This window comes from Anabrus simplex, chromosome 12 (assembly GCF_040414725.1).
Source record: "Anabrus simplex isolate iqAnaSimp1 chromosome 12, ASM4041472v1, whole genome shotgun sequence".
Lineage (NCBI taxonomy): Eukaryota > Metazoa > Arthropoda > Insecta > Orthoptera > Tettigoniidae > Anabrus > Anabrus simplex.
The window spans coordinates 91590233-91612317 of record NC_090276.1 but is presented as its reverse complement, the minus strand read 5'-3'; the positions used below and the strand labels follow the sequence as shown (position 1 = coordinate 91612317).

Genomic DNA, 22085 nt, shown 5'->3' with positions numbered 1-22085 from the left:
TCAGCTTCGCTTCTGAAACTGGTTTTCCATTGGGCCATAACGGAGTGAGTAGACCATGTAGAGCTGATCCATTTTCATTCTGAAGCCGGCGACGAACTTAAATAGATCAATGAAAATTTAAGTACATTTAGTAACGCATTTAACACACCTGAAATTCGTTTACTGCAGTCAAGTGTTGTTGGTTAACTTTTGCTGGAGAGAATGTTGTGGGATCTACACCTTCAGTTGCATGTTTCTTATCAATTGGAACAGCTTCCTCTGTTGTATTATTTTCATCGATTACAAAAAAACATTTTAGGGAAAGCTAGGAAACGTGCATACACATTTTGAATTCCTTATTTACAAGTGTGCCACTCTGCAAACTATATCAACGTGGTTAGATGACTGTAGAATTTCACTGAATGTACCAAAATGTGAAACCATGATCTTTACTCTTCGACGTCCACCTCTCCCACCACCAATCTTCCTAAATGGAACAGCCATCCAATGGACGCCTAACGACAAGGCCGTGAAGTACCTGGGAGTATTCCTTGACCGTCGCTTATCATGGAAATACCATATAAATCAGAAATTAAATCTAAGTTATGCACGACTAAGAAGACTATATCCTCTCCTAAACAGGAAATCTTCCCTCAAATTTGAATGTGGATTACTTCTCTACAAATCACTGCTCCGTCCTTTATTCACCTACGCCTGTCCAGTCTGGGGAGGGGCGGCTCGAACCGCTATCAGACGCCTGCAATCATTCCAAAACAAAGTTCTCCGTATCATCACCAACGCTCCTTGGTACGTCCGAAACAAACAGTTACATCGTGAACTTCAGTTAGACACTTTGGAACACGTGATTTCAATGCACGCCAAGACGTTCTTCAAGAAACTCCAAAATGTGCCTGGTGCTGTGTTCTTCGCCCTTGGAAAACGATCCACACTTCCACGACGGATTAAAAGTAGACTTCCTCAAGATATTTTACTTTCACCAAGAGAAGAATCTGAACATGAACAGTGAATGTTTGCGTTTATCAAAAATAAAATACATCAACGTGAACGAATTTCCACTCGAGTGCTATTGATGCTCAGTGCTTCTTTTATTCAACTGCCCATTTACTTCTCAATGAAATATTAGTATAACAAGCATTACCAAGAAAATAAGAGTTACCTTGCCTAGAAAAACTGGAACATCTCTTTGTGTTAGTGACCAATTGATTTTTATTTTTTTAAATTTTATTATCCATGTGAGGATCTTTTCCAGCACTTTATTACAAACTCTCCTCACTTATTCTAGTTACAGAAGGGCCTACAGGAGGTCGACTTCAAATCTCGTCCTTAGTAAGTGATTATTTTTGCCGTGTTTTGTTATGTACTAAGATTTTTGTTTGTAGTTTGTTTGGTTGTTTTTATTTTATCTCTTGTCAACAGTAATCTGATATAGCATGTATTTATGCTGAACGATTAAGTACTACATTTAAAAAAAATTTACAAGTGTGTTTAACAGGATATTGTATCGTGACATATGATATCTAATAGGTGTAATGGTAACGGGCCACATCAACTTACCACAAATTCGCATAATGTAACCAAAGAATTTCGGTCATCTGTCAATGAACTCAGCGTTATGAAGCTGTTCGTCGACTGCCAGTGATCTGCGTTTATTGAAATGGGCGTAGCGTTTGCAGGTGTGATGGAACCCTCTAAAATATATTTGGACTCCTAAGATAGGAACGTATTTTAAATACATAAAACAATACATATAAGCTCTGATTTGTGAATTAACAGAAGATTATTGAAGCATCTGATTCTAACAAGAGAATTCGCTCAGACCGTGATATATGAGGATAACGATCCATTGCTATGTTCTTAGACTTAAGTACTTATTACCACAATGACGGATTTCAGTGAATAGAGAAAGAGTAGGTTAACTACAATGATGACACATTGCGGAGAAACAATGCAAATTCGAAAGCTGTGTAACAAGGAAGAAAACCTGCTCGTGAATCTGCGACACGGGAATCCACATTTAGCATCATACGACCAAGTGACTGCACGCGTGTCGTGTGGTCATTTGATGCGTAATTCAGACTCAGAAATGGTGGTTGGTCACTTGATGCAAAACTTCAATTTAATGATTGTGAGGTTGGCGTTTGGTCAAAATGCATTTCCTGCGAAATCATATTGAGAATAAAAGTCCGAACCATAACCTATGTAAAGTTTACACCTTTCGCTACCAGATGGTGCAATAATCTAAAAAAATCGATTTTGGCGCTTGGTCAGTTGATGCATAACACCATCCAATTGCAGTTTGGAATTGTGTAGTTCTTGTGTATTACTTTTGATATTCAGTAATTAACAGCAGTTTTTATCCTGTTAGGGGTTGTAGGATAAAAAATAGAGTACAACTAAGTAGTATTATAGTGTAGTCGTATATTAATTACCTTATTGTGTGATCTTTAAGTACTATCCCAGACAAAATATCCCTCCGTTCATTTATTTTTTGCAAATAAGTTATTTTATTTTTAATTTCATTTTTTCCGTAAAGAATGGCTAAGGAGCGCAAGTGTACGAACTGTGGGTGTGGCGAGGCATTGAGGGGTATGAGGGAGGAGTTGGAAATATTGAGGGTGATAATTAGGATTCTCACAGAAGACAGGAAGGAAGATAGGACTCCCTCAAACAATGTACAGGTTACAGTAGGTGTACAAGAGGGAGGGGAAGGAAAGGGGGAAGTTGTAGAAGACAGGTGGTCTAATGTTCTAAGGGGAAGGAGATTGTAGGCTAAGGGCTCTATTCAGGATCAGAATTCAGGACAGGTGTCTGTGCGAAATCGGTACGAGTCACTCCAGGTAGAACAACAGAGGGAAGATGAGGGACAGGGAACTGTTGCTGAGATGTGTGGAAGTAGGAGGAAGGGATATGTAGAGTAGAGGATAGGAAAAGACAGACGGAACAGGGTCATGGGAAGGAGAAAAGGGAGGAGGAAGTAGCTTCTGCAGCTATCAGGAAAGACAGGGCTGACCAGGAGGGGAGGGGATCAAATGAGGTGGGTAGGGTTGAGGCTCTGGTCATGGGGGATTCCATTGTTAGACACGTGGGGAAAGTGTGTGGAGGAAAGGGAACCAGGGTAGAAAGTTATCCAGGAATTAGGTTGAGGCAGATGTTGAGGAAAGTAGAAGAGAGGGAGGAGGGGAAGGAGAAGGTGGTAGTGTTTCACGTTGGTACCAACAACGTAAGGCAAGCTGATATAAGTACCAGCATAGTTGGAGATGTGTGGGATCTGGTAAATGCAGCACGGTGAAGTTTAAGAATGCGGAGATTGTTATTAGTGGAGTACTGTGTAGGAGGGATACTGACTGGAGGGTGATTGGGGATTTAAATGAGACTATGGAGTGGATATGTGGGGAAACTGGGAGTGAAATTTCTAGATCCTAATGGGTGGGTAGGAGATAGGGATCTGCGCTCAGATGGCCTTCATTTAAACCGCAGTGGTACGTATAAGTTAGGAAATTTGTTTGGAAGGGTAATAGGGAGGTACATTCAAGGAAACGGGATGACCTAGGGAGCGGTGATAAGGGAACAGAGAACTAGAAATCAAGTAGGGATGACATAAAATTGTTAGTGTTGAACTGTAGAAGTATTGTAAAGAAAGGAATAGAATTAAGTAATTTAATCTATATATATAAAATAACTTGTCCTGACTGACTGACTGACTGATTCATCATCGCAGAGCCAAAACTACTGGACGTAACGAAATGAAATTTTGGGGATATATTCCTATTAAGATGTAGGTGCTCGCTAAGAGAGGATTTTTGGATATTCCTTCGCTAAGGGGGTGAAAAGAGGGGTGAAATTTTAAAATGAGTGTGTCTATATCTCGAAAGTTTAAAAGTTTACAGATGTAAAAATTGGTATTTAGAATCTTCTTTAAAAATAAGGAAACACGTATTTTTTTGTTTTCAGAAAATCCCAATAGGAGGGGTGAAAATGGGGAAAATGGGTTGATTGCCCTTAATCAGTATACCAGTACTTATATCTCAGAAACTGAAGATATTACAGACCTGAAAATTGGTACTTTTGATCTCTTTTAAAAATAAAGAAACACATATTTTTTTGTTTTAGGAAAATCCAATTAATGGGAGGGTGAAAAGGAGGTGAATTTTTAAAATGAGTGAATCTATATCTCCAAACTTTTAAAGTTTGCAGATGTAAAAATTGGTATTTAGAATCTTCATTAAACATAAAGAAACACATATTTTTTTGTTTTCGGAAAATCGCAATAGGAGGGGTGAAAAGGGGTGAAAAAGGGGTTGAATGCCTTTGATGAGGCTACATATATTTCAGAAACTGAAGATATTACAGACCTGAAAATTGGTGTTTGGGATCTCCTTTAAAAATAAAGAAACACGTATTTTTTTGTTTTTGGAAAATCCAATTAATGGGGGGGGGGGTGAAAAGGGGGTGATTTTTTAAAATGAGTGTATCTATATCTCAAAACTGTTACAGTTTATAGATGTAAAAATTGGTATTTAGAATCTCCTTTAAAAATAAAGAAACACGTATTCTTTTGTTTTCGGAAAATCCCAATAGGAAGGGTGTAAAAGGGTGAATAATGGGTTGAATGCCTTTAATGAGGCTACTTATATTTCAGAACCTGTAGATATTACAGACCTGAAAATTGGTATTTGGGATCTACTTTAAATGTAAAGAAACACGTATTTTTTCGTTTTTGGAAAATCCAAATATTGAGGGGTGAAAAGGGGGGTGAATTTTTTTAAATGAATGTGTCTACATCATAAAATTTTAAAATTTACAGATGTAAAAATTGGTAGTTAGAATCTCCTCTAAAAATAAAGGAACACATATTTTTTTGTTTCCTGTAAATCCCAATAGGAGGGGTGTAAAAGGGTAAAAAGTGGGTTGAATGCCTTTAATGAGGATACATATATCTCAGAAACGGAAGATATTACAGAACTGAAAATTCGTATATGGGATCTCCTTTAAAAATAAAGAAACACGTATTTTTTTAGTTTTTGGAAAATCCTATTAATGGCGGTTAGACAGAAGTGACAAATTGGGGTGAATTTTTTGAAAGATTATCTTGGAAACGTAAAATGTTACAGACGTAAAAAGTGGGTGTTTGGAATCTCCTGTAAATGTAAAGAAACATAGGTGATTTGTTTTTGGAAACTCCACTTAAGGGGAACCCAAAAGGGGTGAAATTTTAAAATGAGAATTTTTACAGTATATCTAAAAAAACTTAACATGTTACAGAAGTGAAAAATGGTATTTTTATCTCTATTAAACATAAAGAAACATGTATTTTTAATTTTCGGAAATACCACTTGGGGGTGTAAAAGTTACTGAAAATGGTGTTGAATTCTTTTAATTAGGCTACTGATATCTTAAAAATGAAGATGTTACAGACGTGAAATTTGATATTTGCAATCTGCTTTAAAAGTAAAGAAACACGTATTCTCGGAAAATCCAATGAAGCGGGGTGAGGGGGTGAAAATTGAAAAATTAATTGACTTTAATTGTATGAGAATATATACATCTAATAAAAACTAAAGTTGTTACAGACGTGAAAATTCGTATTTGGATCTCCTTTAAAAACAAAGAAAAACGCGTTTTGGGGGGGAAACCATCTTGGGGGGCGGGAGTGTAAAGGAGTTGAATTCCTTTCATGAGGACACATAAATCTAAAAGTGAAGAAGTTATAGTCGTGATAATTGGTATTTAGAAGATCCTTCACTATTAAAGAAACAAGTATTTTTTGCGGGAAAATTCACTTGGGGGGGGGGGGGGGGAGTAGTTTGAAATGAAGTGACAAAAGTAAATTATATTTATAGGGATACTTATATCTCAAAACTGAAGGTAATAGACGTGAACATTGGTGTTTGGAATCTCCCTTAAACATAAAGAAACATGCCTTCTTTTAATTTTTTTTGGTGGGGGGGGGGTTGGCAGTAAAAACTAACGGCGGTGGGGTGTAAAAGGAGGTGAGACCAATTGATTTTACTGTTCTTAATGTACTTATAAGGATCCTCCGTTGCTCAGGCGGCAGCGCGCCGGCCTCTCACAGCTGGGTTCCGTGGTTCAAATCCCGGTCACTCCATGTGACATTCGTGCTGGACAAAACGGAGGCGGGACAGGTTTTTCTCCGGATACTCCGGTTTTCCCTGTCATCATTCATCCCAGCAACACATAATAGTAATAATAATAATAATAATAATAATAAGAATAACATTAATAATAATAATAATAATAATGATGATGTTCCGGACCGTCGTCAAATATGCGGACTGCGCTGGAAACGGCTCCTGGACGGGTAATGACTAAGAATGCAATCCGGCCGCGGGTTCAGTGCCGCCAAGGCACCCAATATGACACCACGCCGGATCTCCTGAAGGATTTTATCCAGATTAAAAATGTTTATAGGAAAATATGGTATGGCAAAGATTTACGGACCCAACTGACCGGGAAGAATACCTGAGCCTAGCCCGGGAAGTACGAAATCGATTGCTGCAAAGGAAGATTGAAAAATGGGAGGAAACATGCTGTAATCTAATAGAAAACGAGTCAGATCGGGAATTTTGGTGGATTCTCGCTGAAAACATGTCAGATCGCGAATTTTGGCGGATTATATATCTAAAACAATAAGCATTCAATTATAAATTTCAGTATAATACCGTAGCGAAGCACAGGTACCTTGCTAGTAGATATATATATTTACCAGATATTGTAATAGGAGTTGAATCATGGCTGAGAAATGATATAATGGATGCAGAAATTTTCTCACCGCACTGGAGTGTGTATCGTAGAGATAGGATAGGAATGGTGGGAGGGGGAGTGTTCATTCTGGTGAAAGAAGAATTTGTAAGCTACGAAAAAGTTAACGATGAGACACATGAAATTCTAGGTCTAAGGCTCATTTCTAAAGATAATAGGCAACTTGATATATTTGGAGTGTACAGATCAGGAAAGGGTAGCACTGACGTGGATTCAGAATTATTTGATAGGATAGTCAGCTATGTGGGAAACGACATGGAAAGAAATGTGATTGTAGCGGGAGATCTGAATTTGCCAGATGTCAATTGGGAAGGAAATGCGAACGACAGGAAGCATGACCAAAAAATGGAAAATAAGTTAATATGGGAAGGACAGCTAATTCAGAAAGTGATGGAACCAACCAGAGGGAAAAATATCCTGGATGTGGTGCTGATAAAACCAGATGAGCTCTATAGGGAAACTGAAGTAATAGATGGTATTAGTGATCATGAAGCTGTTTTTGTGGTAGTTAAAAATAAATGCGATAGAAAGGAAGGTCTTAAAAGTAGGACTATTAGGCAGTACCATATGGCTGATAAAGCAGGCATGTGGCAGTTTCTAAAAAGTAACTATGATCGGTGGAAAACGGTAAATAAAAATGTAAACAGTCTCTGGGACGGGTTTAAAGAAATTGTTGAGGAATGCGAAAACAGGTTTGTACCTTTAAGGGTGGTAAGGAATGGTAAAGACCCACCTTATTATAATAGAGAAATAAAGAGACTAAGAAGGAGGTGCAGACTGGAAAGAAATAGAGTTAGAAATGGCTGTGGAAGTAAGGAGAAATTGAAGGAACTTACCAGAAAATTGAATCTAGCAAAGAAGGCAGCTAAGGATAACATGATGGGAAGCATAATTGGCGGTCATACAAATTTTAGTGAAAAATGGAAGGGTATGTATAGGTATTTTAAGGCAGAAACAGGTTCCAAGAAGTACATTCCAGGAATAATTAATGAACAGGGGGAGTGTGTATGTGAGGATCTTCAAAAGGCAGAAGTATTCAGTCAGCAGTATGTAAAGATTATTGGTTACAAGGATAATGTCGAGATAGAGGAGGAGACTAAGGCCAAAGAAGTAATAAAATTTACATATGATAACAATGACATTTACAGTAAGATACAAAAGTTGAAAACTAGAAAAGCGGCTGGAATTGATCAGATTTCTGGGGATATACTAAAGACAATGGGTTGGGATATAGTACCATATCTGAAGTACTTATTTGATTATTGTTTGGTTGGAGGAGCTATACCAAGATGAATGGAGAGTTGCTATAGTAGCCCCTGTGTATAAAGGAAAGGTTGATAGACATAAAGCTGAAAATTACAGGCCAATAAGTTTGACATGCATTGTATGTAAGCTTTGGGAAGGCATTCTTTCTGATTATATTAGACATGTTTGTGAAATTAATAACTGGTTCGATAGAAGGCAGTTCGGTTTTAGGAAAGGTTATTCCACTGAAGCTCAATTTGTAGGATTCCAGCAAGATATAGCAGATATCTTGGATTGTGGAGGTCAAATGGACTGTATCGCGATTGACCTGTCTAAAGCATTTGATAGGGTGGATCATGGGAGACTACTGGCAAAAATGAGTGCAATTGGACTAGACAAAAGAGTGACCAAATGGGTTGCTATATTTCTATAAAATAGATCTCAGAGAATTAGAGTAGGTGAAGCTTTATCTGACCCTGTAATAATTAAGAGGGGAATTCCTCAAGGCAGTATTATCCGACCTTTATGTTTTCTTATATATATAAATGATATATGTAAAGGAGTGGAATCGGAGGTAAGGCTTTTTGCGGATGATGTTATTTTCTATAGAGTGATAAATAAGTTACAAGATTGTGAACAACTGCAACGTGACCTCGAAAATGTTGTGAGATGAACAGCAGGCAGTGGTATGTTGATAAACGGGCTTAAAAGTCAGGTTGTGAGTTTCACAAATAGGAAAAGTCCTCTCAGTTTTAATTACTGCGTTGTTGGGGTGAAAGTTCCTTTTGGGGATCATTGTAGGTATCTCGGTGTTAATATACGGAAAGATCTTCATTGGGGTAATCACTTAAATGGGATTGTGAATAAAGGGTACAGATCTCTGCACATGGTTATGAGGGTGTTTAGGGGTTGTAGTAAGGATGTAAAGGAGAGGGCATATAAGTCTCTGGTAAGACCCCAACTAGAGTATGGTTCCAGTGTATGGGACCCTCACCAGGATTACCTGATTCAAGAACGGGAAATAATCCAAAGAAAAGCAGCTCGATTTGTTCTGGGTGATTTCCGACAAAAGAGTAGCGTTACAAAAATGTTGCAAAGTTTGGGTGGGGAAGAATTGAGAGAAAGAGGAATAGCTGCTCGACTAAGTGGTATGTTAATGGTTATGAATTTCATGTTTTTGGTCCGTATTGAACTGGAAACGTTTACGTTATTATTATTACATATATATTAAGTGGTATGTTACATGTAATTAATCTCATAATGGAACCGTATTGAGGATAATATATTAAAATTATAAAATTCTTTTATTAACAACCACCTACTCAGTACAATATAATACACTCATTGAATTATAAAATAATCGTGAGGTGTCTTAAAAAATGGCTTAAATAACGGAACATGTTTCGTTCGGCATTGCGAACATCATCAGCCGTTTGTACAAAGACTAAGGTCAGGGCCCTGAACTTACGTGATTAAAATTGTTAAAAGAATAACAATGTCGTAATAAAAAGTAATATGATAACATTAGACTTAATTAGTAACAGTATGTACAGATCAACAGCAAGAATTTATGGTGAAATACATTGAACGATGGCAGTCTGTGGAGTTAAAAACAATCATGGGGTTGTTAAAGTAAAAAACAAAAATAGATATTGTAGACAATTAAAATATATGTCAATGTGTGAAGCGTGGATTAATTATTGACGTTGGAGTTCTTACAATTGTGCGAAAACAAAAGTTGAATTAGAGTTGATTGAACAGCACGAGTCAAATAGAACCAGTCAAAAGGCGCTTGACGACGTAACCAAGGATGATATGACGTGATCACCGGTAATTGCAAATTCTGTAGGAGAGAGAATCACAATGCCAGAAGGAAATACAAGTTGAACTAGTCCACATTCACGCGCTAGCATAAAATTAAAAACGTATACAATGTAAAACATCAATGATGAACTCCGAATGCCGAACGAAACATGTTCCGTTATTTAAGCCATTTTTTAAGACACCTCATGATTATTTTATAATTCAATGAGTGTATTATATTGTATTGAGTAGGTGGTTGTTAATAAAAGAATTTTATAATTTTAATAAGTGGTATGTTCCGAGCTGTCAGCGGAGAGATGGCGTGGAATGACATTAGTAGACGAATAAGTTTGAGTGGCGTTTATAAAAGTAGGAAAGATCACAATATGAAGATAAAGTTGGAGTTCAAGAGGACAAACTGGGGCAAATATTCATTTATAGGAAGGGGAGTTAGGGATTGGAATAACTTACCAAGGGAGATGTTCAATAAATTTCCAATTTCTTTGAAATCATTTAGGAAAAGGCTAGGAAAGCAACAGATAGGGAATCTGCCACCTGGGTGACTGCCATAAATGCAGATCAGTATTCATTCATTCATTCATTCATGTCTTGAGTATACGATGCAATCTCTCAATTTTTCCATTCGACTGGGGGTGATACGATGTGATCCATGTTAGTTTACACAGTTCGTTGCGAGTGCTTGAAACAATTCAGACTGAAATTGTTTGCCTTCGTCTGTCACTATTTGGTAAGGTTTTTCCAAATATACTGTAGGTAGTTATCCAAAAGTTAAAGAAGGCTTGACCGGGCAAGTTGGCCGTGCGGTTAGGGGCGCGCAGCTGTGAGCTCGCATCCGGGAGATAGTGGATTCGAACCCCACTGTCGGCAGCCCTGAAGATGGTTTTCCATGGTTTCCCATTTTCACACCAGGCAGATGCTGGGGCTGTACCTTTTTTAAGGCTATGGCTGCTTCCTTCCCATTCTTAGGCCTTTTCTGTCCCATCGTCGCCATAAGACCTATCTGTGTTGATGCGATGTAAAGCAAATAGCAAAGAAAATTAAAAAAAAAAGAAAGAAAGATTGTGCCACAGTCTCTGCACAGATATTCCAAAGAGGTACTTACCTGAGCGGTGGGTTTGTCGACCAACTCTGGGAACTCTGCAGCTGCAGGATTCCAGGAAGATCTAGGCAATATGTGGCTGTGGGGCAGGTGCTTAACTAAAATAGCCCCTTTGTTCTGTCGTTTTGACACATTGTGCTGAACTATGAATTTCCGCTCCTGGAACACCCTCAGACCACAAAAAACGGGTTAAGGAAGGCTGTTCTTCCTTGGTGCAAACAGAGAGTGGCGTGGCCGTCTTTACATCGCAACAGCACAAGCTGTACCTTCTGATAACACTGAAACCTACCACAGACGTGAACAACGGTGCCGTCTAACTGCTGGTGAGCACACAACGCCAACCTAAAGACAATTAGAGCAAAATTGCAGATCCTTATTGACTTGCCTACGTAGATCTGTGCTTCCTGAAACCATGCCATTGTTCTGCTAAATTATTTTGTGTAATGGAGCATTTTTAGATTTTGAAGACTCAACTTCCCTCAAGCTTTCAGTTTTCTGTTCTGTTTGTTTCAGAATTTAATGTTCTAGAAGTGATCCCAACTCCAAAATTCAACTTTGGTGGGAAGAGTGGCAGTCTTGTCTCCTCAGTGGTCTTCCAGAAGAACAGCTAACACTTCTCGGTATCAACCAAACTGTACACATTCATGTTTCATTTTCTGTATCTTTATAAATAAACTGCTCTCTACAGCACGAACATTATGCCGTCTTGTGCATTGCTCTCACTCGAGACCGATTCTCCTGTGCTGTGATCTGTGACGTCCCAGTAACTATGATCTTAAGCTTGATAGTATATTACCAACAGTTATTGCGCACAATTACATTCTCATATGGAAATGTGTTTGAGCCAATAAATTTTGTCAAAGGCCTGAAAAAGTACTGCATGTTGAACTACGAGCTCCTTAATACCGTTAACAAAAGTGAAAGCAAAATGTCAGTATCTTAAACGGTTCATGAGTTATTTGAGGTGGACATCTTAGCTGAATAACCCCATATACTTTGTTAATAACACTGTAGATAGGATGTACACCTATCTGGATACCTCACAGTTGTCAACAGGATAGCTTCTTGTGATGCAGACCAGGCCGGAGGTGTTCTCTATGATGATTTCCCTTCAGAGATATGTGTTTAAGTGCCGGACCATCCCAGAAGTATTTCTGCTGACGTATTTTTCTTCTTCTGAACAAACTACACAGCGAGCTGTGCTATGTAGCATATCTTCAAAATAATCCCACATCCATGACTTACGTTGCATTTTGGACTTCATCTTAAAGTTTTTGGGTACAATTAGACACAATCACACATTGCACCGTCATGTACCTAATTATGACACAAATACTCTATAACATTGTAAGGAATTTTTTCCTTTGTCACCATAATATCAGTAAACACAAGTTCTGGTCATATGGATATTGAATGTGGGGTCTGATACAATGTACACCTACAGTAGCCATCAGTTTCTGTACGTAGCCTACCCATTTGTGTAATTACTGCTGCATACAATGCCAGAATGTGTATTCTTTATAATTATGTTATACTGCATCGGCCTCGATAGAAACAAAGGAAATGAACGGTCTAGTTGCTTTTTGAGCCATATTTATGGAATGGAGAAGGCCCATGGTTGGCTGTTCGCATACTCAGCACAAACAATATTCAGCTCCATCTACCTGTAGGTCTACGATACGCTGTTCGCTGCACAATGTGGGGACAACATGACCCGGTCTGGGACTGCCCGTCACTACTTGTGGAAACTCCTCAATTACTGCCCACTTCGTTATACTTACGATCAAACATTTATATTATTCCTTTAAAGTTTCCAAGATCCAACTTCTGCACACACTGTTGACGCATAGGCTTTAGTCAACACTTTCGAGGTGCAGTCAAAAATATGGAATATCTGCCTGTGAAAACTCTGATATTAATGAGTCTGTCTAACTTTTAATAATCGTACGTGGATGTAATTGTTATTAAGAGTTCCTGGTACTGTTGTTAGCTAGCAACAGTAGCAATGATTACTTTGATTTTTTATGAGATGGAATGATGTGAAGTAATTCAGTTCGTATACCGAGTTTGCCGCCTCGCTATTCTTGCTAACAAATTGGCGCACTTTCTGTGAATTGTGTGAGCTGAACTAACTCTGTTTTAACAACATTTCATGTCATAGTGCATATATCTTTATGATGGGAAACAAGTATCGACACCTTAAAATTGTGACTGATGATATTAAGATTTTAATTATTATGAACCATCGGCAACGGCTGAGTGGCCTAGTAAGTGGTCCTGAGAGTCGGGATACCAGTTGCTATGGAATGGGAGTGGGCATCTCGGACATATTCTGAGTCATGGCCTTCCTTGAGCTCAGGTGGCTAGGACTATACAATCCACCGGTGGTCCATAACCCATTAGAGGAGCCTCGCTTGGACTATGTGTAAGTAGGGTAGCATCCTGCTTCATGAATTTACCGAGCTCAGAACATTTTAAGCAAGCCTCGGACCTATGGGAGTAATGGAGTCCTACTCTCATTTGACAGGCGAAAGACTCCTTGGAAACAACTTGGCGAACAAAATGGAATTCGATAGGGAGCTATCAATATTAATGGGGCTTATGGAAGAAAGAAAGTAGAACTGGCTGAGTCAGCAAAGAGGATGCACCTGAATGTGCTAGGAGTAGGTGATATTCGGGTAAGGGGAGATAACGAGGAAGAAATAGGAGATTATAAAGTGTACTTGACGGGTGTTAGAAACGGAAGGGCAGAGTATGAGGTAGGGCTGTTTATCAGGAATACCATTGCACGCAACATAGTTTCTGTTAGGCACGTAAATGAGCGAATGATGTGGGTAGATTTGGCAATTGGAGGAATTAGGACGAGAATAGTCTCAGTGTATTCACCATGTGAGGGTGCAGATGAGGATGAAGTTGACAGGTTTTATGAAGCATTGAGTGACATCGTGGTCAGGGTCAACAGTGTTACCAGTGTATTAATTTTTCCCTCTCCGTAAATATTTTTGGACTAGCCGCACGGCTATTGAAATCTGTGTTCCTAAAAGTGGTCCGCCGCTTCGTTATTCATTATGTAATTAAAGGCCAAGTATACCCTTGTTTTCAAATCTTATAAACTGGAAACTTATCCGCTGGAAAGCTTATTACGAGGCCCTTCTGTTGAGTAAGTCCAGTCAGTGTCTTACTGTATTCTCCTGCATTCTAGTGGAGTATGTATGAACTATCCCACCACTCGCTTGTTCTTTAACTGGAATGAGTGCGCATGTTATCGTAGTGGCCGTGGAGTGATGAATCTTGGGAAGAATCGCCATTGCTGTTCTGTAAGTTAAACAGCATGGATGTGTGGTGTGCTTCTCTCCCTAGCAAGATGAATTGTGAGATTATCATGGACCCAGGCTGAAGTTACTTGGCCAGGGCTTAAAGCCCTAGTGAACTGCAAGGTTTTCGTTTAATTTAAATTACCTCACCTGGAATGTGTAATGTTTAATAAGCTTTTCTTCTTCTATAAGTAAGTATGGTCTACACGATGGAGCGACCTCTCAACTACTGCAGCATGAACTGTAAGTGTTTTTCCTACTCATCAATTACCGTTTTGGTGTGACGAAACACTGAAATTTCAAAAGTGAAGTGTGTACTACGACACGATGTAGTTTTGCGTCATCTAAAAATTACCTTTTCACCTTGTGGTATTTGAACTTTTTTTTAGGGTTATTTAAAAGAAACTACTGTATAGGTAAATAATTTTGTTAAGTAGGAACTTGCGTGTGCTGTAAAGAACTTTTGTTTAAATTCTTTGTAATGGTAAATTTAAACCCTAATGTTTGATTATGGCTTCTAGGCCTAAAATTTAGGTGGTAAACGCCGTGTTTACCTTGGTTACCTACCGAGCAAATTTCTGCAAGGGTGTGGGATTTACGCGTTTTTTCTGTTTCCGTACTACTTCATTTCGGTCTTCCTTATTGAAATTTATTTCCTATTTCCTTGTTATTTGGGTGGGGTTTTTTTCCTGCGTCCCGTTTTATCTTGTTTTTAAACATGTATTTCGCCTATTGTTGATTGTCGGCCCGTGATTGGCCCTTTCCTGTAACTGACATATCGCGGGTTGTTGCTATGGAAATAAATGGTTGTTGAGATTGTTGAGGAATGTTTATGGATACGATTTGATGCGCTGTTACGAATTTCGCTTTGTGGCTGGTTTAACCTGTTTCCTTTTAGTTGATTTTGGCATTTTTCTCTCCCTACCGGCATATTGTTTACCCGGTGTCCCGGTCCTTATTATTATTATTATTATTATTTTCTTTTATTTTTGGGATTACTCTCTTGGAAACTTGGTCGTAATTCCCTCATCCTTGTAGGAGCTCCTTTTAAAAGAAAAACCTAAAGAAAGTTTCAGCATCAACAAAATATTGTTTAAGTGAAATTGATTTCCTGGTTGAAAAGAGATGTGTGATAAAACTTAACTACTTGTCAAGCTAATTTTTGGATATTTAAAGATACCTTCGAGTTGAAGAGGCATTTCAGTTTTGTATTCAGTCTGATTAATTTCCTTATTCCTTAAAAACTAATTAATTTTTCTTTTTCTTTGTGAGCGGTAGGGTTTAGTGATCTTTGAGTAGTAACTTTAAAATTTAATTTTCCAGGCAGGATGTACATTTTTAATTTGTAAGTTAATTGAAGTTGGTCATTAAATCTCTCTTTGTTTCCAAGTAAGTGGTGGTGTTTTTTTTTAAATTTTTAAAAAGGGGATTTTTGAAATGACCAGGTCTACTTTTAATCCACCCCTCTGGTGTCACCGGTTAAACATATGGTGAGTTTCTGTTCTCTTTTCTTTCTTATGTGTTGGTCTTGCACGTTTCCATTATTCTGATCTGTGCCTTGGCCGCATGGTCAGAACTTTTGTGCTGTCACTTGGGGTGATTGTGGCTTTAATTGCTCTAAGTGCTACAACAGCAAAGATAGAATAGTGCTAATGGGCGATTTCAATGCGAGAGTTGGAAATAGAACTGAAGGATATGAAAGGGTGATTGGAAAATGTGGGGAAGATATGAAAGCCAATGGAAATGGGCAGCGTTTGCTGGACTTCTGTGCTAGTATGGGTTTAGCAGTTACGAATAAATTTTTCAAGCATAAGGCTATTCACCGCTACACATGGGAGGCTAAAGGTACCAGATCCACAATAGAATATATCTTAACCGACTTTGAATTCAGGAAATCTGTTAGGAATGGAAGAGTTTTCCAGGGATTTTTTGATGATACAGACCACTGTCTGATCTGTAGTGAACGAAGTATCTCCAGCCTAGGGTAAAGAAAGTGAAATCTGTCTGCAAACGAATAAGGGTAGAAAATCTCCAGGACGAGGAAATTAGACAGAAGTACATGGACATGATTAGTGAGAAGTTTCGAACAGTAGACAGTAAGCAGGTTCAGGATATAGAAAGTGAATGAGTGGCATACAGGGATGCTGTTGTAGAAACAGCAAGGGATTGCCTAGAAGCAACTGTTTGTAAAGATGGGAAAAGGCAAACATCTTGGTGGAATGATGAAGTGAGAGCAGCTTGTAAACATAATTAGAAGGCTCATCAGAAATGTCTCCAAACAAGGACCGAGGCAGACAGGGATTTGTACGTAGATGAAAGAAACAGAGCGAAACAAATAGTTGTTGAATCTAAAAAGAAGTCGTGGGAAGATTTTGGTAATAACCTGGAAAGGCTAGGTCAAGCAGCAGGGAAACCTTTCTGGACAGTAATAAAGAATCTTAGGAAGGGAGGAGAAAAGGAAATGAATAGTGTTTTGAGTAATTCAGGTGAACTCATAATAGATCCCAGGGGATCACTGGAGAGGTGGAGGGAATATTTTGAACATCTTCTCAATGTAAAAGGAAATCATCCTGGTGGTGTTGCAAACAGCCAAGCTCATGGGGAGGAGGAAAATTATGTTGGTGAAATTATGCTTGAGGAAGTGGAAAGGGTGGTAAATAAACTTCATTGTCATAAAGCAGCAGGAATAGATGAAATTAGACCTGAAATGGTGAAGTATAGTGGGAAGGCAGGGATGAAACGGCTTCATAGAGTAGTAAGATTAGCATGGAGTGTTGGTAAGGTACCTTCAGATTGGACAAAAGTAGTAATTGCACCTATCTATAAGCAAGGGAACAGGAAGGATTGCAACAACTATCGAGGTATCTCATTGATTAGTATATCAGGCAAAGTATTCACTGGCATCTTGGAAGGGAGAGTGCGATCAGTCGTTGAGGGGAAGTTGTATGAAAACCAGTGTGGTTTCAGACCACAGAGGGGCTGTCAGGATCAGATTTTCGGTATGCGCCATGTAATTGAAAAATGCAACGAGAGGAATAGGCAGTTGTGTTTATGTTTCGTAGATCTAGAGAAAGCACATGATAGGGTACCATGGGAAAAGATGTTCGCCATACTGGGGGACTATGGAATTAAAGGTAGATTATTAAAATCAATCAGAGGCATTTATGTTGACAATTGGGCTTCAGTGAGAATTGATGGTAGAATAAGTTCTTGGTTCAGGGTACTTACAGGGGTTAGACAAGGCTGTAATATTTCACCTTTGCTGTTCATAGTTTACATGGATCATCTGCTGAAAGGTATAAAATGGCAGGGAAGGATTCAGTTAGGTAGAAATTTAGTAAGCAGTCTGGCCTATGCTGATGTCTTGGTCTTAACGGCAGATTGTGCCGAAAACCTGCAATCAAATATCTTGGAACTTGAAAATAGGTGCAATGAGTATGGTATGAAAATTAGCCTTTTGAAGATTAAATTGATGTCATTAGGTAAGAAATTCAACAGAATTGAATGTCAGATTGGTGATACAAAGCTAGAACAGGTCGATAATTTCAAGTATTTAGGTTGTGTGTTCTCCGAGGATGGTAATATAGTAAATGAGATTGAATCAAGGTGTAGTAAAGGTAATGCAGTGAGCTCGCAGTTGCGATTAACAGTATTCTGTAAGAAGGAAGTCAGCTCCCAGACGAAACTATCTTTACATTGGTCTGTTTTCAGACCAACTTTGCTTTACGGGAGTGAAAGCTGGGGGGCTCAGGATATCTTATTCATAAGTTAGAAGTAACAGACATGAAAATAGCGAGAATGATTGCTGGTACAAACCGGTGGAAACAATGGCAGGAGGGTACTCGGAATGAGGAGGTAAAGGCTCATTTAGGAATGAATTAGATGGATGAAGCTGTACGCATAAACTGGCTTCGGTGGTGGGGTCATGTGAGACGAATGGAGGAGGATAGGTTACCTAGGAGAATATTGGACTGTGCTATGGAGGGTAAGAGAAATAGAGGGAGACCAAGACGACGATGGTTAGACTCAGTTTCTAACAATTTAAAGATAAGTGGTATAGAACTAAATGAGGCTACAACACTGGTTGCAAATAGATGATTGTGGCGACATTTAGTACATTCACAGAGGCTTGCAGACTGAACGCTGAAAGGCATAACAGTCTATAATGATAATGTATGTATATATGTATGTATGTATGTATGTATATGATGATTATTATTATTATTATTATTATTATTATTATTATTATTATTATTATTATTATTATTAAACATTAATGGCTTTGATATTGTATAATGATGATATTAAGATGCAAAAATTATCCATTAGACAAGCTACCTAAAAATATGGTATCCCAAGGATGAGATTAGGTGATTGCATAAGGGCAAAGCGCATGGTGGTGGTGGTGGTGGTGGTGATTATTGTTTTAAGAGGAAGTTGTGGTGGTGATTATTGTTTTAACACTAACATTAATCAGAGGAAAAAAAGGAAGTGGTCCATTACCTCGACAAATGAAGGTATCTGTCAAAGAAAGACAAAGTCTACGAAGGGCATGAAAATTAAGGACTCCCTAGGCTTTGAGTATTCTGATACCAAAGTTTATAATTTTCATGTTGCGTATTGATGGCAGTATAATTGTTGTAGACAAATGAGGTAATCCACCTAATCAATAGAATATACAGGCAGTAGGCCTACTTCAATTGATTTTAATCTTGGTTCTAGTTTTGGCCTATTGATATTAAGGCATCATCCATAAGGTCTTAAAACATTTAAAAAACTAATTGACCATACATATTACAAAAATAGATAGCATAATACTAGAAAATAGTTATGATCTAATATTCAACATACACTAAAATAAGTCACCATCTTGGAGATCTATAAATAATTTGTTGAACACTTGTATAAAATTAAAAGCAATTGGTGAAAATTTAAGATAGAATAAATTGATTTTAAAGTAGATCTTAGTTGATTATGTTATGTTATGGCTGATTTTACTAGCAGTTACCCGAGGCTTCGCTCGCATGGATTTCATAAGTTGTTAAAAGTAATCGTTGCTCGGTAATGTACTAACACATTATCTGAAAATCCATAAAGTACAAAAACTCATCAACTCAGTTGAGTTTCATTTACCCCAGAAACTCTTTGTAAACAACGTTTGTGGTATTGCCTTTTGGGGCTAAGATGACCATCTGACATAGAACTGTACATGTGAGAAACAGTCTTCTCTCAATTCTGAAAAAAAAAAAAAAAAAAAAAAGTTTCTTTATTTTTAAAAGAGATTCCAAATACCTATTTCTACGTCTGTAACATCTTCAGTTTTTGAGATATAAGTACCCCATAAAAAGAATTCAACCCCTTTATCACTCCTTCACCCATCTACCCTCACCCCTACCTAAGTGGATTTTCCAAAAAGAAATAAAATGCATGTTTCTCCACTTTTAAAATGAGATTCGAATTACCAATTTTCACATCTGTAACATGTTAAGTTTTTTACATATACTGTAGATATACCGGTACTCATTTTAAAAATTAACCCGCTTTTTCAATTCTTTTCACCCCCTGAAGTGGATTTTCCAAAAACAATAAATACATGTTTAATTTTAAAGGAGATTCAAAATTCCAACTGTCTGTAACATCGTCATTTTCTGAGATATAAGTATCCTCATTAACAAAATTCAACTCCTTTCCTTATTTTAACCCCCACCCCCTTAAGTTGATTTTCCAAAAACAAAAAAAGTGTGTGTTTCTTTATTTTTAAAGGAGATTTAAAATACTAGTTTTCACGTCTGTAACATCTTTTTTTTTTTTTTTGTTATAAGTATCCTCATACAAATAATTCAACTAATTTTTCAATTCCTTCATCCCCCCCTTAAGTAAATTTGTTGAAAACAAAGAAATACGTATGCCTTTGTTGTTAACCCATTAATGTCCACTGGGTCAAAAACGACCTAGTGACTTTAAAATTATATTAGTAACTGTATATCCATTGTTGACGTTTGTTACCCGCTGCACACTCTATAATGCACTTCACACATTGTCACTCTTGGTACACTGTAGGCAATTTTCATTCTTGAGCTAGATGTGCAAGTGTGTTGGTGAGTCGAAAAGTCTTCTCCAGCCAGCATGTTGAGCTTCAGAAAAACGTAAGTACAGCTGAACTTGTTTAAGTCTTATATAATTGAATAATATATTTTGCATTTCTATACTACTGAGATCATTTAGCATATATAAAATCTATTGCACATCGTATGGTTTAATGGCCGAATTATGGATGGGTCGAAAACGACCCAGTGGGCAGGATGTAAAAGTAACATTTTTGTTGAAGTTGGGAAGTTATGAATATCATGCACTCTTATCATGCCATATCATTATTACACAATTGCAGCATGTATGTAAGATTAGAACAAATATTTTAGAAATATGAATTCTATGATCACTGCTGTATTTAGGAATTCATAGTAAAAAATATCAGTCATTCTGAATATCTCATCTGTTACATGCCGTATTTACTGACCTAATTCCAATCCATTTCTTTTCCTGTTTATAGTGGCCTATCAACTCATGAAGTAATAGCACTGCTAGAAGAGGAATATATTCCAGGTGATATCGATATCTACATCTCGCCTTCAGATGATCAGGGAGTCGACGCAGATGGTGACTCCGGAGAAGATGAATGCAACGACCCAGATCGTTTGAGTCGTGGGCTGTTGGAAGCCTCTGCAGAAATTGTTATCAGTGGTGTGAATGAAACTGTTGAAAATATTCCTCCATGCTTCGCAGCACCTTCGTCAGACGAAGAGACTGTCTTTACAGGTACATGAGGATCCAAAGGGGGACCAATGCACCAGCATCCAAAAAAGGTAGGAACAAATAGGATATGGAAATTAGGGGATTCCATAACTGCTCCCCACAAAAACTTTCTACCATGCTGTGTACCACCGCTTACTGTGAGTGAAAAAAGTCACCCAGCTGATTTTTAAAAAACTATACTTACATGACGAACTTATCCTTGATATAGTGAAGCACACGGTTATGTATGCAGTTTCTAAGAATAATCCAACTTTTGCAGTGTCTCTTGTGCACATGCATACATTCATTGGTATATTGTTATTAAGTGGTTACGCAGTACTGCCCAGACGAGGAATGTATTGGGAGACACAGAATGATGTACATAGTGATTTAGTGTCAAATGCAATGAGACGTAACAGTTTTGAAGAAATTTTCCGATATCTTCATGTAGCAGACAACAGTAATCTTCCTGCAGGAGACAAGATGGGTAAAGTCGGACCTATGCTAAATTCTTTGAATGAGTCCTTTTTAAAAAACTTTCCCATCCAGAAAGATCTCTCAGCTGATGAATGCATGATACCCTATTTTGGAAGGCATGGCTGCAAGCAGTTTATACGAGACAAGCCAGTGCGCTTTGGATTCAAAGCATGGGTTTTAGCAAATCCTAATGGATATGGTATTCACATGGATATTTATCAGGGTCGTAAGACTGGAGACGCGACAACACATGCCACTAACTTAGATGAGTCTGTTGTTCTTGGATTTTGTGATGTTCTGCAAGCCAATTAACCTAACGCAACATTCTCCTTATATTTTGATAATTTCTTCACTTCCGTTAGGCTCCTTACCGAGCTTGGCAAGAGGGGATTGCATGGAACTGGGACCATTAGAGAAAACAGAACTGAGAAATGTCCTTTGACAGATGCTGAGACATTAGGAAAAGAAGCAAGAGGCACATATGATTCTCATGTGGATGAAGACAGTGCCATAATTGCAGTGAAGTGAAAAGACAATAACGTTGTGACTATGCT

The 22085-nt window shown here is 38.0% G+C and overlaps 1 protein-coding gene across 1 annotated transcript in view; it reads left to right on the top strand.

The window, feature by feature from the left end:
* LOC136884330 (EEF1A lysine methyltransferase 2) overlaps positions 1-11647 on the top strand; it is a 41900-nt gene extending 30253 nt beyond the window's left edge. The window contains exon 5 of the mRNA XM_067156428.2: positions 11462-11647. Coding sequence (XP_067012529.2) covers positions 11462-11559 — 98 coding nt within the window. The 3' untranslated portion in view covers positions 11560-11647. The remainder of the gene's footprint in view (positions 1-11461) is intronic.
* Positions 11648-22085: the final 10438 nt, after the last annotated feature.